Raw genomic sequence first — 14661 nt, forward strand, 5'->3', positions numbered from 1 at the left:
TGCTGGGTTAATGCTGATAGCTCATCATTAGAAAGGAATACATACAGCAGGTATGTGAAGTTTAAACATTTTCCTACTAAAAACATTTGAGAGACACCAGCTATGTTTGATGTCAGTATTGCCACCTCCTTGAAACAAGAGAGCAGTTATACTCAGAGGAAAAACAACTAAAGAGCAAAACTGAATCTTCAACTACCAGCTCAAACAAGCCGGACTTGCATAGGAAGAGAAACAGGAATAGGCACCAATTGGACACAAGAGCACAACTGAAATGAACTCAGTTTTTAACAATTCTTGCAATTAAGTGTCATGACATGTGGAATCACCTTTTGCAGAAATGAAAAACCATACAACTGCTCAGAGAAAAGCCAGCTTTAGAGAAGGGACTGGCAGGCACAAGTGTTTTATGTATGCCTTTTTCAAAAAAGCAAAAACTTAGTGTAGAATCGCTGCAGTCCCAGATTCTTGTCCAACAGATGGTCCTCACGATCACCTCTTTCTGCAGCCCCATCTGTCATCACAACATTGAATTCAAGGTTGGTAAAGCTTCCAAACTGATAGTTTCCACAGGGACAGGGAGGAGATACCAGTAAAAACATCCCTATTCCCAAAGTCACTGGCCCACTGTCTACTAGCATCAAGACAACCCTCCATGCTCTGAGAAGTCCCACAACAATTTGTTTATACATTTTCAATAGATGCTAATGTACCAGCTTGCTGTATGGAGTAATTTCTGCTGTTCAGGAGGTATAGATACTTTTTCACTCTCTACAGTAAATCTCTTGGCTTGATTCTCCAAGCACATGAGGGCCCTAGGGTCAGCTAAGCCTCTTAATTTCTCACAAAGGTTGGAAGGAACAAAGCTGAGAAATGAAATGGGTCTCTTCTACAAGCCCTGAGGAAAGAAATTGAGAGACTTGTGTAACATAACTAGAAGAAAAACCAAGCATGAGGAGGAGGTTAGGCTGCTACTACATAAAAAGGTAGTTAGAAAATATTTATTCAGAAACCAAATCTCAGAGCAGTTAAGAGAAAGCAGGGTTGGGCTACTTCATTTGTGTTCTGTATGGGGCTCCAGCCAAATAACCAAGATGCTTAAGCACTTCCCTAACATTACACCCAGTTACCACGCTATGCTTCTGGGCTTTTCCGACTTCTCCATGTCAAGGACCCCACAAAGCCAATTAAAATCTGGCTTAATGATGCTGGCACAAGTCTGAAGACTGGCCACTAGATTTTTTTTTTTTTTTTTTTTTTTTTTTTTTTTTTTTTTTTTACTGTTGAGAGCTGAGCTGCACCAACAACAGTCTTTCTAGAGGGGACTGCTGTGTAATAAGGAGATGTCAAGCATGAAAGACAATCATGAACTAAAGACTTATTGTATCAGGAAGCTCTGTAAAGTCTTCAGTTTTTTCCTCTTTCTAAATGAATATGCAAGAATTATTTAGTGCACTGGAAAACCCTGGCAGACAGACAGCCTATGGCCATGAGTATCCAAGATGTCTGAGAAAGAATTTTTCCTTGTTTCCAAAATGCACTGTCATTTGCTTTAGAGTAGGAGTTCAAGGAACATCATACCACTTCAAGAGGATGTACAGCTGTGTGCTGGATATACCGCTGAAGGTGAGAACCTTTACAGGCTTACGTCTCTTGTAATCTTCAGGGTTTAACCAGACTTGTCTGTAGTCTCAGTCTTCCAGAAAAAAGAAAAAAATCTGTCTGCCTCTGTTTTCAAACACATGGTAGAATGAAACATGCACACTTGGGATCAATATCCAGCAATCACCATTTGAACTGAAGTTCAACCTTCCTGAACGCTGTCACATGTTAATATACCTTTCTGTCCTGGAGGACAAGAGCAGCTTAAAAGAAAGTGTGTAAATATTTCACACGCTGCTGCAAAAGCACACACACACACACATATATATAAAGCAATAGCAAAGAACTTGTACAAGGCAGGAAAACTTTGTAGATAAATGCCAGTAGGCAAAAAACTGAATTTGAAATAGCTTGAGCACTGGCTTTTCCCAAATAGTTAGATACTATCAAAAGAGCATTTAATAATTTTAAACCAATGGTCTTGAAAAACTCTGGCCTTTCCTTATCTTTGGATCTCTGTTATGCTCACTGAGGTCTGGGGGAAACTTCTTCAGTTTCTTTAGCTTTGCAGGTCAAGGCACTTATAAAGGAAAGAAAAAATAAACAGGAACAAAGTAAGACTGCTGATACTGCCTCTGAATTCATAAAAGAACATTGATCCACATTACTGCACAGCTTGCCCCTAAAAGGCTCACCATGTATTTGACACAGGTGTGCTTTACTGTGCAGGAATTTTTCAGCTTTCTTTTGAAGAGTACACAGCTCTGATAAAGCAGCATCCAAAACAAGAAGCCTGAGAAGAAAACACTGGGTTGAGGGAACACATGGAGACCAGACTGAATTTGAGGTAATCACATTCCCAAGAGGCCAGACTGCCACAGAAGCAGAGAAGTCAAGGCCATGGGACTCTTAGCAGGGCACAAAGCTGGCAAGGCAGGGAGATGTGATCACATTTAATCCTCTACAGAGGAAGGACACCTATCTGATGTGACATCCAAGAGAAATGACTGTTGATGCAACTGGAATTCACACCTAAGCCTCCTGCACCAGAGGACGTCTCCAGTATTCTTGAGAGCACTGAAGGTAGACCCCAGCTAGCGTCTGAGCACTAACACCAAAGGATCAGGCTGTCCTGAACACTAGGAATGTCCCAGTGTTGATTTTGAGTGCAAATATACACTGTGCATTAACACAGTTCAGCCAAAGACCTGACCTGCTTATCAGCTAATGAACATGCTTTAAAGGCATCTTTTCAAGATAATTTTAGAGGTAAGGAGTCTGCTAAACTTTCTGATAAACCCTGGCAATTGTTACAGCTTCACAGTTCCACATTTGGAGATACCAGATGCTGAAGGCCAAGAGTGCTGATGGAAGCAAGAGCAGAAACCCAAGTTAGGTACGGGCTGAGCTGACCCTGGCACTGGAAACTATAGAGCTGCTGCAACAAAATGCCGCTAGCTACTCAAGCTAGTTATTCCTGAGACACCTAACACCACTGCACAGTGCTGCACCAGGGCATGTAGCTGTGGGGTAGTAACTAAGGGATCTCTGCAGTATGCTCTGCTGCACTGCGTAGGCATGCCTAAATGCTTCTGCAAGTGATTGTCTTGGGAAATGAAACAACTTTCCAGAGACTAAGTTTAACTACTCCTTGTTTCCAGAGCTGCCCTAACCTAGAACAGCATGAAAAAATTGGTGTGCTTTCAACCCGAAAGCCAATATTTAAATACTACAGATGTTACCATGGATAAAGGGCTGTGCAATAATTATGATGGGCCATGTAGTTGAATAAGGTACAAAGAAGAATCTTCATTAATAATGAAGAGCTGCTTCTTATTCAAAATGAAGGCAGACTGAAGAGCAAAATCTGATGCTTTCTCAGGAGAATCACAGAATGAAAAAGTAGCAAGCCAAAGGCCTTTCTCCATACAAGGAGCACACTGAAGTTCTTGAGTCCTTTGAAAGATGAGATGAGAAAAGCACAATGTAATTCATTTGGTCAAAATGTCCTACTTCAGATGTGCTAAGTGCCAGATACTATCTTCACACTGAATATTTATTCTGAGATGAGAGCAAAAGAGCAAGAGGCATAGATAACAGATTTGCCTCTAAGAGGACACAGGTAGACAGGAGTACTCTAAGTTGCCAGGGCCTGTCCACTCATGAGGCCAGATTCAGCTTGAGATTTAAAATACATTCTCTTGAAATAAAAGTGTTAAGACTGCTCCTAATGCCATTACATACTGAACTTGCTCAGATGCTGAGAAGCATGTATTTGGCTAACACATCACAATTACAACTGGACCTTTGCATTGTTCCACCAGGAAAACCCAGTTCAACAAATCACTTAATTTCCGATTTCTTACTTGTGGCCAGGTGAGGTGGGAGATAAAACTATCATGAGGACTCCTCCACTCCTGGTGCATCTCTTGGTGTATCCACTACTTACAGACCTGGGACCACCCATTTGATCACTCACCTGGACAGTGACCCAGGAAAGGCACGTCTGCATATGCTGAAAAACACCAGCACTGACTAGAAATCAGTAGATTTTTTTCAGTAGAAATCTGACTTTCATTTTACAGCAGTCAGGAAACACTTATGCACCAAAGAAAACGTCTAGCAGCCAAAAGAACAGAGTTCAAAGGGGGCTGGGGACTCAACAGCAGGCATGCACAAGAAGGGTGCTCTACAATGGTAGGCTTGATCAAAAGATACAGTCCGCAGCAATTATGACTTAATATTAGCTCTCCTGAAGAGGGCTGGGTAAGTACTACTGCAGGGCAGGTACTGGTGCATACAATCAATGCCAGACACCAACTAAATTCCTCTTCTGCTGTGAGCTGCTGGCTTGGGCAGCAGCCTAGGAAGAGCAGCAGTACAGGCAAGTATGAAATCCCACTTCTATCAGAAGGATGGTGCCTGGAATACCACTATTCTTATATTTCATCTTCATTTTTTGCAGCCACATTATTTTAAATCTTTAAGTCTGAGAAACGGACTTCAAGGTGTGCACACTATTTCCTAGAGGTGTGTGCATATGCAGTGAGAATGAGCTTCTAGTTGGAATCCTTAGTTCTGTGCATTTCAGGCCACATTCAGCTGGTGCAAACAGCCATAGCTCTCTTCTGTCCCAGCCCTTGAATACAACACCTTTTTCAGGTAGGTAGGTAGGGATAACCAGGCAAGTCTATTAGTTAAAAGGAATTAGCAAAGCAAATCAATAGGATGCAGGAATCATAGCTGTGTATAGCACACTGATCTTCAAGCCCCTCAAGAGTCAAACAAACACAGTCCTAAAGAAAGCCCTCATACTGTCTCCTGTGAGGTGGCATGTTTGTGTGAATTCAGGGATAAAAGGATTTGCAAGTTGTTTGAAACACTATACTCAGCAACTTTTCCTCAAAACCTTGAATGCCTTCCTTATCACATGTTATAATCTTTGAGATACCTGCTGATAGAAATGCTTTATCAAACAATGAGATGCTTCATACTCATGACTTAAAATAGCAACAACATTACTCTTTAAATTATGTCCAGACACCTTGGAAAGAGATGATTTCTAGAAGGCAGCACACAGCTGGATGTGCAAATGCCAAGTATAGACCCAAGTATTCAGTGAAAAGTAAATAAAGTCCATAAAATGAAATAAGCAGTAGAGCATAATACTGTGCAAGGTAGAGCTGAAATAGGAGATTAACAGCTTGTCACCACTTCATATGTTATCCGCTAATGCTGGCTGTTCCTGTCTCTTCTCTGACCATGTCTTCTCTATCACCATGCGATCCTCAAGCCCTTCTGCCAGGCCTGGCACTGGTCTCCCCTAGTGCCCAGCCATTTCTCAATTCACATGGCAAGAAAAGGGTTTTGCTGGTGCAGCTTGCTGAGGCAGGGACAGCATCTACACGCAAGCGTGTGGCAGGAAGTGAGGAGGAAGAAGGGCAGGAGGCAGCTGGCAGTTCAGCTGGCACAGACTGCTATGGAGCCACTGCTGAAGAGAAAGATGAAAAACTCAGATTCTAAGTTTAAACCTATGGATATGTTAAATTCCCAGCTCTGCTATATTTCTTCATGACTAGGAGTAAGTCACTTAGGCCCCCAAATCTTCAAAAAATAGATACCTAAGTACCAAAAGCTCAGCTGATTCAATAGGAGGTGCTATTTGATACCAATGCTAATGAGAAGTCCAAAGAGTTTTAGGGATCAAGTCCTTCACTACCCTGTCTTTATAATGGGAAAAGTTAAATTGCCCTATTTCACAAGAGTGCTGTGAGGACAAGTATGCTCAATCATGCACGGCTGTGGCAATAAGGACCATATAAACTCCTATAGGAGTCAGAAGAGAAGAAATCAAATTTAAACTCTACAAGTGAGTTCTGATCTCATTTGCAGACAAGTAAATATCAAGCAAATCCTGGATTTTGGTGGAATTACTCTGGATTTGCACTGACTGAGGCTGAACCCAAGCCTGGCCCAGACTGCATTCAGGTAAGCTCATTAAATGCATCCCATCCCCTTTGACTCTGCTGGGAGCATTCACACATTCAAAGTTAATCATGTGCTTAAAGGCTTTGGAGTATCAGGGCAAGAGGGCTCAGCCACTTACAGGATTGAGCTGTTCTGCTTTGTGTACTAAGCATTTGAAGAAAATAAGAGTGCAGTTGTCACCACTGCTTCCCAATGCCGTGAAAGAGAAGGTTATCATTTAATCAGTCAAGTCAAAGTCAGTTCCTCTTTTGGGGGGAAAAGCCATTACAACTGTGGCAGCTTCAGACCTTTGGCTTTTGTGGTCTACGTCACTCTTTTTAGATTATCCTTCACTACCAGATATGGTCCCACAGTCCCAGCAGCTCCATGTGCATTCACACAGACATGATTTTGAGCTTATTTTCATTTAATATTAGACAAGGCACAGACATGGCTCATTGCTGCTTCTTGCCAGTGCCAGGACCCAGGAGAAGGGAAGGTAGGACAAGAGCCTCGTGTTCTCCACAGGACAACCAAGAGGTGCAGGCAAAAGCAGAGCCAAGAGCAAGGTTTTGCTGAGGGAAAGGGCCATGGCCAGAGCACTGAAGGCTGTAAAGGCAATGGCAGACTGCCTGCCCTCCCTCCCTGGGCTGGAGGGCTGCAGGCCAGGCAGCTTAGCTGCAGCAGAAAGGGGTTAACTACTCCCATCAGCAAGAGCCATGGCAAATGTGATGCCAGATCTTCACTTTTCACCTCCACTGAAAGCAGAAGACATGATGAAAATCATCAGGAAAGATTATGAAATCTGATTGATTACTATCAAGAGACTACAACCCTAATCAGCTTCTAAATAGGATTATGCACCTTAGTAGGAGCCCTGATTCAATGAGCTAGCGAGATCCTTTCAGGCAGCTGAGTTTGAACACACCCACAGTGCAGAGGCCAGATCTCCTCACTAGTGTCTCACTACCAACAGTGCCAGGTCTGAACACCTTCGGCACCATCGACACTAGAGTCTGTATCCATGCCTCAGAGTTTTGGCTCATCTCTCTTATCCCCCACAGGAATGCAAAGTCTCTCTCATCTCTGAACAATATATAAAGTTAAAAGCCTCTCATAGTTCTCCATGATTTCAAACACAGGCGTCTTCCCGAGAAAGGGGAGTTCTCCTCCCCTTTCTCATTCTTCTCCAAAATGCAGAAATGCACATACATTAATATAATTAAATGAGGGAGCTTGGCTAATAGGACTGATTTGGTCTAGAAGAAAAGCTTATAATTAGTGTGCCAAGCAACAGTGCTATCAGTGGTGAGATGAGGCTTGGAGCACCAAAGGGACATTCAACGTGACAACATAAAGGCTCTGAATTTCTGCTGGTGACAAAACCATGTGCACGTGGAGGGGGCGGAAGAGCCAACCTCCCACGTAAGGTGCTTAAACATCCTACCTTTTCCTCCCCCCGGGAGGAATGAGGGTTGCTCTGCCAGTCAGCCCATTGCTAGCGATGGAGATAACAAGCCATTGTCAAGGGCAACCAAAGCTGCTTGTTTCACATTAGCATCCTTAACATTTTCTATCTAATCAGATTTCCTGTTGGTTGAGGAAAGCTGCCTTTCCTCATTACCAGCTGCTATCCCAGATTTCCCTCTCCCCATCCCCAATACAGATTTTGCCATGCTTGTCTGCTTTTCTGTGTAAAAAGGTTATGTATGCCTGGAGGGAGACTAAATGTTACCAAAAAAAAAAGGGCAAAAAAACCCACATGAAAACAGAACCATGGGCAAGAGGCCAAGACTCTTGATTATGTGACTGTGACTAACCAATGGGTGTTTTTAAAAAAACATTTCTCTCGTTATATTCTCTCCTCTGGATGTAATAATACAACTCAAATTAGTTTTCCAGGAGCAGACTTCTTTTTATGTAACCTTGTTTTATACAGATAGCAGCAGCCTATGTTTAAACTATTTAAGAGAACAAATAGCTGCAAAATGTACTTCAGATGGCCCTTCTCCTGCCAGCAGTATACTCCTGGCTGGAGGGAAGCAACAAAACTGCCCTGCATTTTGCTACTGCTTGCATGTAATTGTAAACAATGCATAATGCCCACAGGACCTAGCATCCAGGTAAGAATGTCGGGTCCTCTTTTTTTATTGCATCTGAGATCCATGACACTGTAAACTGTGGAATGATTTTGAAAATACAAAGCACAAACAATGCAGAATTAAGCAGCAGTTCATCTTTTAACTTAGCCCAAAGTTTCCCGGATCATTAGGAAAGGCAGCTTGCTATCTGAACTGCAAACCAGACTGACAGATGTCACCCCACTGGCAGTGGGCCCAAAGGGAAATTCTCACATTTTGGGAAGACAATATTGTTGTGGTTTCCCATTGCCCCTCTCCTTCTTTCCACACCTATCACTTAAACAGTCTGCTGCAGTTACTGGACCAAAGACCTTTTATATCCTCCAGCTCAGTCTCAAATATACCAGCTTTAGACCTGTTCTGCAAAGGTGTATTTGAGGCATGTGTGCTGTGAAAAATGACAACATTGCAAGCAGGCAGGTTGGGTGTCAAGAAAAGAATAAGAAACCAAGACAGGTTAATTTAGGAAACAAGGACCAATTGTCTCATTGCTTCTCTAGCTTTTGGAAAAGGGTCTGAGACAAGAGAAATGAGTCTGATGGGCTAATGTGTCATATGGACCACTTGTTTCAGATATTACAGTGAGGTGGTATTTAAGTATTTCAGCAAAGAGTGGAGCATCCTCCAAACACACAGAAAAAGTCAGGAAAATATTTTCCAATTCTTAAGAGTTTTCGGAGCAGAAGGGAAGTGAAACAGCAGGGGCAGCTACTCAGATAATGCTGCAGATGTGTGAAAGGTATATAATGCAGTCAGCTAGGACTACTGGCCTCATTAGAGAAGGTACCTAAAAGGCTGCATATGCTTTATGGGACACAGATTTTCAGCAAGCAGCACAGTATTTCCTGATTCTTCTGTACAACAGGATTAAAGACCATTGCTGAAACTACGCATTCATGATGCTGTTAATTTAATATCTTCTGAAGAATCAGATGTATTTGAGAGCATCACAAGAGGCAGAATGGCACCAAAAGTGTCAGGGCTTGCTTACAGCTACCTCATACCTGGCACCATGATACAGGCCCAGGGGAGCCAAATCCAGAAGTGACCAACAAGACAGCCCAGGCATTAACCCTGTATGAAAGTGTGGTCAGAAAGTGCACAGCAGAAATTCACCAACTAAATGAAATATTTAGACAGAGAGATACAAAGTTAGAGACATTCATGATTTACTAGGTGTTCCCACATCAGTATTCATCAGGTGAAAAAAGTGCATCTTTATACTCTCTCTAGAGTCTTTCAAGTCTGCAAAGTGTTTCATATATAACCTCCATTATGACATTCTACTTGGAGAGGTTTCCTGATAGCTACTGAGCTGCCATATTTTCCAGTACCTTCAAAAATGTGGAAATTACATTATGGTAACAGGTTTAAACTTCTATATTCATTCATCCTCACAGTGCAGCTGAGCGTTAACTGCTGGGTTCACAGTCAAAGGTATTCGGCTAGGGTTTATTTCAGTTGTTCCATTGACTTCAATGGACTGTTTTTGTGTTTGCACTGAAAGCACCGTTCAGATCATTTCATGCTCAAAATTTTTCAGCTTCGCACCAACAAACCACTGAGGATGACACACATCAGCCTTCCAGTGGATCTAACGCTGTTGCCAGCCAATTCACAGACTGCAAAGACAGACCAGTGTGGCCCTAAGCAATCTGAGCAGCAAGAGAGGCTGAAAGGACACCTGAGCAAACATCTTCCCTCTCATGCTAGATGCAGTTTCTTTCACAGAAACACATGTAGAAAACATGCAACAATAAAAATTCCACCGAGATGATACCCCTACGAATTCTCATCGACTCAGATGGTTGGGGGATAAGTCAGTATGGCCACGGCTTCTTGTGCCTTGCCTAGTAATGCCAAACTCCTAGAGGAGAGCAGGAGGGATTGAGGGTGAGGAGAGGAAGACACGTTCATCTTTGTATACTGCAATAGAAAATGAAGCTTTCCTCTTAGAACTAAACATTTTCAGTAAGAATGATTAACAATACCATATGCCAGGGAGGAAGGAGTAACACAGCTGTTACTGGGGAGAGACAGTGTGCAGATTTACAGAGAATCTAAGAGCAGCTAAGAGCAGACTCTCCAGGTCTTCGCTTAGAGCCTGCCCCTTGAAAGCATCTCCTGGCAGATTCCCAGTTCCTCATTGCTGAGCCACCAAATCATGCTCCCAGGAGACTCACCCCTTGGAGATAAAAGGCCCAGCACAACTCCACTTCCCATGTGTTCTCCTCTCGAACATACCAGTGTGTAAAATGTTGATTTATTCACTGAAAATGACCATAGCTATGAGCTAGTCACCACCAGGAATACAGTTCTCTATGTAAATTACATTGAAATGACCATCAACTTCTACTGGAGTTTCATGTGAGCACAAAGAAATTGTGAAATACACAGCGTAGGTCAGTAGGGCCCAGACCTGCTCAGTGCAGAGTACTGTACCACTCCATGGCTCACATGAAACCTTCGTTTCCCAAAATACCATTCGACAAGGATGCTGAGCACCTCTAAAAGCTCAGCTGTCAACATCTTTCTAGAGGAGCTTGACACAAACAGTTCTGGGTTCATAACCTAACACCACAAACCCTGACAAATGATGAGAAAATTCATTATATTTGTTAATCCAGAAGAGTGCCAAGGAATTCGGCTTTCCTTCACATTTGAGCTCAGAATCAAAACTCCTACCAAGTCAGCCATGGAAACAAGAGCAGAATTAGACTTCATGTTTCCAAAACCCAGTTTTAAAATTCAGGTACGTTATCACTGAAACAAAAACCTTCCCCCACCCCAACGTTTATATATCAGACTACATATTTCTGAACAAGATTAGAAAGGAATGCCATTTTAGTAAAATACTTTTTTAATAAAAGACATAGATCTCCCAAAAGCGGTGCAAGGAACATTCATGCAAAATTTGGGGTAATAGAAGAAATTGAGCAAAATAGTTTGGACTAATAATGACAGCTTAGGAGCTGGTGCCCATCATTACATAGAGAATAATACAAGTGATTTGTGAGGAAGGTCTCCAACCTGATCACTTTGCCATTCCTGCAAATTCAATTGTGACAGAATCCCAGCCCTGAATATTTCATATTAAAATATGTCTACCAGCAGTAACATTATTCGTCTTGGCAGATACTGAAGTTTATGCAAAAAGAGGAAGGCTTACCATGTGGAATATGAGGCAGTAATGCAAAACACATATGGAACAAGAGAAAATATTAAAAAAAGGATTAAAAATGGCTTCATCTCATGTATATTAGACCAATGAGTTAAAGATATAGATAACCCAATAGTTTCATATTAGGAAACACAGCATTAGAACAGACCATACCTTTGTTTTACCTGAAAAGGAAAACATTTCTACTTATTTCTTCTGCTCTGCATGCATTTCATTTTCCAAAATGCAACTGTGCGTGCATTACGTACAAACTTTACCCTGCTTCGCTGCGGTACAGCTGCCACGAGCATTTGCTAGCGCTATGCAGAAGCCTTATGAAGTGAAGGGTGCTGGGGACAAGCCGAATCTGAGTCTAAGTGCCATTATTTTCAGCAAAGTGCAACTTCAGAAACATTACCAGAAAGAACTGACTTGGAATTGATGCTGTTTAAAGTAGCAAGCAACTTTTGGCAGCCCAAAAAAATGGCAGTGTGTAATGATGAGAGCTGAAACAAAAAACTTTAAGAAAAAGCAGCGTCATTTTACTTCTTGTCTAGGACAATACCGTACATGGCTTATACTAGTGTCCCCCGATAGCTGAATCGGACACTAACAGGCAAGCAAAAGGGGACACGGAGTGCAAAACGCTTCCTGCATCAGTTGCACTACACTGACACAGGCTGGAAAACACACAGCACACTCTCGGGACATACATGGAAAAATAAAAATAGAAACAAACAGAACATGGATCCATAGTGCCACAAACCTTCCGGCTCTGTGTTCTCTTTGAGGTGCACTTGCTTCAGTGGGCAGCAGAAGATTTCGTGACACTTAGCACGAAAAGGGGACTCTTTTTTCTTTAATTCCGCAGATTGGATCGAATCTTGCCGTAACATAATGTACTCCTGTGTGCCAGGGGGAGCGTCATCCATAACTGTGGTCACCACATAACAAAATGAACTCAAGTTAGAGCTTGAGGAAAGCAATCTAGAGAATTAAATCAACTACATAATGTTGGGGTGAGGGAGGGGAAGAGATAGAAAGGGGAGAAACATTTTAGAAAGAAAAATAAAATTAAACATGTTAAAAGTATCTTAGTCATGGTGGCAGAGAGGTGGGGAAAATATTTACTTTTATAAACAATGCTTCTCATAAACATTAACAATTTATACTGTTTCATGCAGCTTTCATAAATGGTAGAATAACACTGTGCTCCAGAAAGCAGCAATAAGGTTCTCTATGTCTTTGCTATATTCTTCTGTAACACCTAGATCTATTCTGCATGCAGATTAAAAAAAACGAGCAAACAAAGCATGCTGTTATTGCCCAGCCATAGGCAATCTCTAACATCAGGGAGTAATCATTCCATATCTGCAGGTAATGCAACATCCGTGTGTCTATTCCTCAAAGTAAAAAAACAAACAAACAAAAAAAAACATGCCTTTATCAGGATATTTAATTATGCACTGTTCCTCCGAGCAAGGATGCTAATCCAATGACATTTGACTTGATCATCACTTGCAATGGGTAGAAGAGTAGATGTACAGAGGGAAGGTACATTAATCCTTTTGATGGTTTTCTTGTAAAATAGCAAGTCATTTTTTAAAGTTGATCTTATAAATCAATACTACCATTAATAAAATAAATGATATGCAGTCTGAAATGTTTTCTGAATGGGGTCAGACTATTAAACAGTAAGAAGAAAATATATAGCATACAGAAAACTCCAGCTACCTTAGAAGTATTACATTAGCAGAAGGAATTGAAACACTTTTCTGCCACCTAAAAAAATGAAGCCTTAATAACCAAGATAGTGAGATTCTTCAACTTAGCCTTTAGGCACAGATCATCTTTCAAAATCAGTTATATGATTTTCAGAAGACAGTCTATAATCACTGCTAGTAATTCATAACTGGATTCATAGATATAAAACCACAGCCAAAGCCAGACAGACTGTACAACCCTCTAACAAAAAATAAAAATCCAAAGATTAGGAAAGAAACCATTGACATGCTAGTCTAAAAAAAAACCACAGCTGCACCAGCAGTATACAAGCTTATATGATTCTAGAAGTCTTGGCAGATAATTCAAATAATTTAACCATTTCCTAAATGCCTACCAGTGATTTTTTAAGAACTATCATGCAGATTTAAACAAGAATCCCCTCAGTCAAAAACGATACTCTTGCCTCTCCATCCATTTGCTTTTTTTCCTCTCCTATCAAGGATGGTAAAAGTCACATCTGGAAGATAATTAACTGGTTCGACCTGACAGACGTTCCTTCCACAGTGGGCAATCACCTTCTTTGACGTCATTAATCCATAGGAAACATTTTGCACCTTAGCTGTTGTTGCTTCATTAGACTAGACACGGCATCAGTAACACACAAATAATACAGATAAAGTATCATTAAAAGCAATAAATAAGCTAATAGAAAAACACAGTGGTTCAAAAATGAGCACTAGGTCACTGAAGCACAAAGCCTGGATTGCCAGATAATTGCTCCCTTAACAATACTAGTTTTATTTTGGCTTGTTTGAAGGGTACGTATGTGTTCATGATGTGTACTGACAGCCCTGAGACTGCAGGGCAATCACTAAGAAGAGTCAACACCCAAGAGAAGCCAAAGACCAGCGAGCCCTGATGGGTCGCTCCTCCAAAAAGACACCATGCAGGAGTTGCTACTGCAGGAGTCTGTGCAAAGTCCCCAGTAAACTGCGTGCAGGGCCCCGACGTCAACAGCGCAGCAACCCTCCAGCGCGTCCCTCTGACATTTACAGGGATAAAGGATAATGTGCGTTGAGAAATGCGGAGAGCTAGCAGAGGATTGAAATGCACAGCTACCTTCTGCCAGCAAGCCAGCTGATACGCAGCAGAGCATACCCTGCTGTCAAGAACAGCCTCAGGCAAGAGGCATGTTTCTGGGCTGATCCTCGGAGGGGCAGACCCCTTCCCAAGAAGGGAAGAAACAGCTGGAGGAGATATATCTGGTCCTTTATCAGTCACCTGCATTCCCATATTATCACAGAGTTATTTAAATGCAAACAAGCCAAAGAGCTACACATTCAATAAATGAAGAACATGCCAATACCAACAAGGATACACCAGTTTAATTGAATCCAGGGCAGCAGGTGTAAATGAGGCTTGGTTTAGAGGGACACCATAGCATTAGTATCTGGAGCAAATCCTAGGAACCACAGTTCTAATGAAGCCTCAATGCTGGCACAATGCATTAATGAGATAATTGATGTCGCTGTTTTGAAGAGAACAGCTAAAACCTTTTCTTAACTTGAT

The 14661-nt window shown here is 41.8% G+C and overlaps 1 protein-coding gene across 2 annotated transcripts in view; it reads right to left on the bottom strand.

The window, feature by feature from the left end:
• The window catches only part of FGF13 (fibroblast growth factor 13), a 252059-nt gene that overhangs the window by 105015 nt on the left and 132383 nt on the right, over positions 1–14661 (bottom strand). Inside the window, exon 1 of one of the 2 annotated variants that reach the window (XM_026082709.1) lies at positions 12134–12299. The exons of the other annotated variant lie outside the window; for it this stretch is intronic. Coding sequence (XP_025938494.1) covers positions 12134–12299 — 166 coding nt within the window. Of the gene's footprint in view, positions 1–12133; positions 12300–14661 lie in introns of those variants that run through there. 2 annotated transcript variants of the gene reach the window in all.

Source organism: Apteryx rowi, unplaced genomic scaffold (genome assembly GCF_003343035.1).
Source record: "Apteryx rowi isolate R43461 unplaced genomic scaffold, aptRow1 scaffold_59, whole genome shotgun sequence".
NCBI lineage: Eukaryota > Metazoa > Chordata > Aves > Apterygiformes > Apterygidae > Apteryx > Apteryx rowi.